We start from the raw sequence: 4,748 nt of genomic DNA, 5'->3' as shown, positions 1-4,748 counted from the left end.
AACCCTAATGGTAATTTTTCTTAAAAGGTGAGTTATCATTTGGTAATTTTTTACTAGTGCAAAGTTACCAAATGGTAATCATCAATCTAAAGTAGATTACAATTTGTAACTTTTTAGTCGTTTGGTTCCAAAGTGGTTACCAAATATAATATATTGAGAATATACTGTGGTGCGACCTGATGGCAAGATGGGACCTGATCGAGCTGACAAGTGGTGAATGATCAACGACGCCAAGTGGCAAGTAGTACTCTGCTCCCACGTGGGGAAGTGGGCCGCGAATTGGGGCCGGGGACTGCGGAAAATGAGAGGATAACGCCTAGCATTTTACAATAGGATCCCGTCCTTTCTAGCATTTAATGCCAAAGCATGCAACGCGTTGAGTCACCGCACGCACACATTGCCGAGCTTTTAAACACCTGCTCTCACTGTTGGGTAGGGCCTAAAAATGGCCCCATAATTTAAAACAAAAGCCATATAATTATTCAACTAGTATTGTGGAGTTTTTTTTAATAAAAACATATAGCCAAGAAAAAGAAAAGTATTCATGGCCACCCCACGTGATTAGGCGTTGCATGGTGCACGAGGAGCTCGAGCCCATGTGAGCACATGCAAGGCCCATGTGAGCACATGCAAGGGCCAATCCCATCCGGCTCCTTAGTCCTTCATTTTTCCTTCTTGCGCTCATCTCCATCGCTGTTCTCGATTCGACTCCTCCTTCGCTGGCTAATGTCGCGTGTTGTGTTATTCAAACCCTATATTTTACTTACGCAGCACAAACTCTTTTCCCTTTTTCTATGTGCGTCCTTGCCACGTCCTCTGCCTTCTCTATAAACCTTCTCCCCGTGTATTACCTGCAAAGTTCCCTGGTTGCTCGGTCCTCACCAGCCATATCTCACCTCAGAACCCGAGCCCTCTAGACTGTAGCAGTTCCACTCTAGTCTCTAAATATGGTAAGCTCTCATAGCTAAAGATGGTAAGTGGCCTTTGCATCATTTAGTAATCAACCCTTTCCTTATTAATTCGGCAGTTTTAATTCTACTAGTGCACTTCATTGACTACTGAATTAACCTTCCTCTTATGCACTAATTTGCATAACAATCTAGTATCGTTTTAGAGCCATTGTTCAATGACCCATTTGTTGCTCTTTTGATTCTGCCAACACAGGTGGTGGAGAGCGTTAATGAGGTGATCTCTATTGAGAAAGTTTCCACTGTTTTCCCTGCAACTCCAACTGAAAGGCGGTCCATGTTCCTCACAAGCTGTGATTTGGTCTGTCGCTCGTATCCATATATCAATCGCATCTTCTTCTACGAGTGCAAAGACAGCTACCATGCTGTGGTGTCTTCTCTGCAGGAGAGCTTGGGGAGAACACTCGTCCCATTCTTCCCCTTGGCTGGTAGGTTCTCATATGATGAGGAGGGTAGGTTGCAGGTTGACTGCAACGATGGAGGTGTGGATTTCGTTGAAGCAGCTGCTGATCTCCCCTTCAGTGACCTCCAAGACGATGGGTTTCAGTATAGAAACTTGTTCTGGAAGCTTGCCAGGAGGACAAGCTTGCTACGCTCAGATTACTTGTATCAACCCATCCTCTCGATACAGGTGAAGTCTTCACATATTTCATGTGTAAACAGTTGGAATTAATGTATAACAGCTATTTCTTGAACGCTGTGAGTTAACATGTGTTGTTTGCCCTCCAGGTTACTAAATTTGTTGATGGTGGATTGACTCTTGGGGTCTCCTTGAGCCATGCTGTGGCCGATGCTCAATCTTTCTATGACTTTGTGAAGTGTTGGGCGGAGAATTGCAGAGGTGTCGCCATGAGTGTGCCGCCCAAGCACATGAGGACTGCGTTGAGCGTGGAATCACTGTTTCCTGTGGAGGCCGGCTTTGAGGAAATCTTGATGTACATGAAGAAGAGGGTGATGGATGGGTGCAATGGCAAGGCTGTTGGTGGTGGCTATGGTGGTGTGCAGCAGTATGGGGAGAAATTCTTGTCGGTGATGGCAGAGCAAGAGGAGGAGAAGCTTTTTTCAGCTGTGGCGGAGAAGCGGCAGCAGAAGGGGGAGAGGGTGATGGATGGAATTGTGAAGGACTTGCACGTGGGCGTGGCGCCTAAAGTGAACGGAGTACATCAAGGTCATGAGAAAACAACGAGGGCGCAGGCGCCCATCATGGAGAAGCAGCTCGAGCAAGAAGAGCACCGGCCGCCCAGAACAGATCTCGTACAGAAGGTGTTCTCATTTACATTTGAAATGCTCCAGCGCTTGAAAGCGAGAGCTTCAAGCTGCGTAGAACCCAAGAGCTTCACCTCCTTCGAGTCCTTTTGCGCCCATTGGTGGCAGAGCCTGATCCGAGCCCGCTGTTTGCCACTGGCGCAGCCGGTCTTCCTCCTCATCCCCATTAATTGCCGGCAGAGATTTCTGAATCTGCCAAAGGGATACTTCGGGAACTCGCTTGACGGGGGTCTGGTGAAGACGACAGCGGGGGAGCTGTGTGCGGCGGAGCTGCCGGTGGTAGCTGGTAAGATTCACGACGCCATAACTGCCGTAACGGAGGATTCTTTCCGGGAGTACATCAGAGAGGCGGAGAGCAAGCGCAACGCCATACCTCACTTCGACAGGACAGGGCTGTTCCATGTCGTGGACTCCCCCAAATACCCCGTCTACGACACGGACTTCGGTTGGGGCGCGCCCAGAGCTGTGCGAGCCGAGGGCTTCCGGTTTGGCGCCGAAGTGCAGATCCTAGCTGGCAGGCTCGGTAACGGCAGCTACGACATGTTCTGTGCTCTCGACCGCGACACTATGTACAGGTTGGAGCACGACTCTGCCTTCCTTGGTTGCTGACGTGAATCCTCCGACATATACCTCCATGACCCACCCATTTCTAATAAGGCACGTGCCTGTGACTACTGTTGCACATTACGCCAGGTACTATGCACATATACTAGTGTACGTATAGACCATTACTCCTCATTTCAATTTCTCCCCTACTTAGGCCTTGCTTTTTCAAATTAACGCATTGCATGTACTAAAATCAATCTGTTACTATGCACATGAGTGCCCTTTTGAAAGCAAGTGCAGTCAAGTCATAACCCTTCTTTGATGTGTGATGCAAGTGGATGGAGGGGGGAGGGGGGATGTGTGGCAGTGAAGTCATAACCCTTCTTTGATGTGTGATGCAAGTTGATGGTGGGGGGTGGAGGGGGGATGGGATGTCTTTGATATCTCGTTCCATGGAAAGGGCACTTCATTATCGTTGGGCTACACTCCCCAACATGTCTCATGTGTATTTCCAACTTATTGATCGCCCAAATGAGCAATTATCATAGTAGCTTTTCTTGGGAATCATTTAATTAAAGTTTTGGTGATGGTCATCTTAAACAAAGGAAAAAGTGAAAGTGATGGCTTGTACACGAAGATGAAGAACATGTCTCATGTGTATTTCCAACTTATTGATCGCCCAAATGAGCAATTATCATAGTAGCTTTTCTTGGGAATCATTTAATTAAAGTTTTGGTGATGGTCATCTTAAACAAAGGAAAAAGTGAAAGTGATGGCTTGTACACGAAGATGAAGGATCCAAGGCACATTACAAAGGCATGGCAAACTTACTCTGTGCACAAAAGAACTTGATGAAATAAACGCTAAACTATTCTTCAATGGGCTGGGTAAAATATTTCATCATGGCTATGTAGAAAATTTTATACAAGTATGTACATACCAATTTCTTTCACACCCTACATATATATTTTAAGTGTGTAATTTCTTTATATACATTTTGAAGAGCATATGGGATTAAAGCAATCATTGTTGTAAATAAGCTAAAATTGTCTGTAAAAAACATTTTTGAAAAGTGATTATGGAAATGTGTTTTGAAAGTTAAGTACCTTGCAATTCTAAGGAAGAAGTATGATGAAGAGAGAACATTGTGCAAGTAACCTATTTTGCAGCTTGTCAAATTTGGGGCGTTTGTTATAAGCATGGGAGCCACTTCGTAGACGTGGTATAAGTGGCTTATATCCTTAATATTAAGGTTATAAAATGTAAAAGCATGTAGTCTAACTAAATAAAAATGATGGATTAAAGTTTTCAATAAGAAGTCTCTAGTACTCGTTAGATTGTTGAGGCCACTAAATATGCTCAAGATTCCAGGAAGAGTAGTAAGATCTATTGTAAGGCTTTTACTTTTCATGATTATGATGGTAAGAAAGATGTATGCATGGTACTTTCTTGGCTTAGCTAGCTTGACGATTACTATGGGAGAGAATCTTTGAACATGATAAAATCAAGCGCACGTCTACTTTATGGTGAAACGTCACCAAAAATAGCCATCACAAACCTGGAATTTGGAAGACTTTTAAAAAGTTGATAAAAAAATAGCCACATTATGAAATCAAGTGCACTTAAATTTTATGGTGGAATGTCGCTAAAAATAGCCATCATAAATCTTGGGCTTTTACTTTTCAAAATTATGATAATAGGAAAGATGCATGCATTGTACCTTGTTGGCTTAGCTAGCTTAACGATTACGATGGGGAAAAAAATCTTTGAACATGATAAAATCAAGTGCACTTCTACTTTATGGTGGAATGTCACCAAAAATAGCCATCATAAAAATCTCGTCACCAAAAATAGCCATCATGAAAACCTCGAACTTGGAAAAATTTTAAAAAGTTGATCAAAAAGATTTTTCTACCACCAAAATAGAGCTAGAGCATAGTGGGACATCTTACACTAGTTGGACAAAAG

The 4,748-nt window shown here is 43.8% G+C and overlaps 1 protein-coding gene across 1 annotated transcript; it reads left to right on the top strand.

Annotated features, from left to right (window-relative positions):
- The first annotated feature begins 672 nt into the window (after window positions 1–672).
- LOC147606975 (shikimate O-hydroxycinnamoyltransferase-like) lies at window positions 673–3,337 on the top strand. Its single transcript, XM_086791011.1, has 3 exons — window positions 673–950; window positions 1,165–1,599; window positions 1,698–3,337. The coding sequence occupies exons 1-3, from the start codon at window positions 948–950 to the stop codon at window positions 2,841–2,843; spliced, it is 1,584 nt and encodes a 527-aa protein (XP_086647137.1). The 5' UTR covers window positions 673–947; the 3' UTR covers window positions 2,844–3,337.
- The last annotated feature ends 1,411 nt before the right edge of the window (window positions 3,338–4,748 follow it).

Source organism: Cibotium barometz, chromosome 56 (assembly GCF_041138505.1).
Source record: "Cibotium barometz isolate CiBa-2024 chromosome 56, ASM4113850v1, whole genome shotgun sequence".
Classification (NCBI taxonomy): domain Eukaryota; kingdom Viridiplantae; phylum Streptophyta; class Polypodiopsida; order Cyatheales; family Cibotiaceae; genus Cibotium; species Cibotium barometz.
The sequence above is the reverse complement of the archived record's forward strand: the minus strand, read 5'-3'. Positions and strand labels throughout refer to the sequence as shown.

What these genes read in the sequence shown, in the direction of transcription:
- LOC147606975 (XM_086791011.1), top strand. An exon ending in AACCCATCCTCTCGATACAG is followed by an intron (nt 1,600 to 1,697) that starts GTGAAGTCTTCA and finishes TTTGCCCTCCAG; the next exon opens with GTTACTAAATTTGTTGATGG.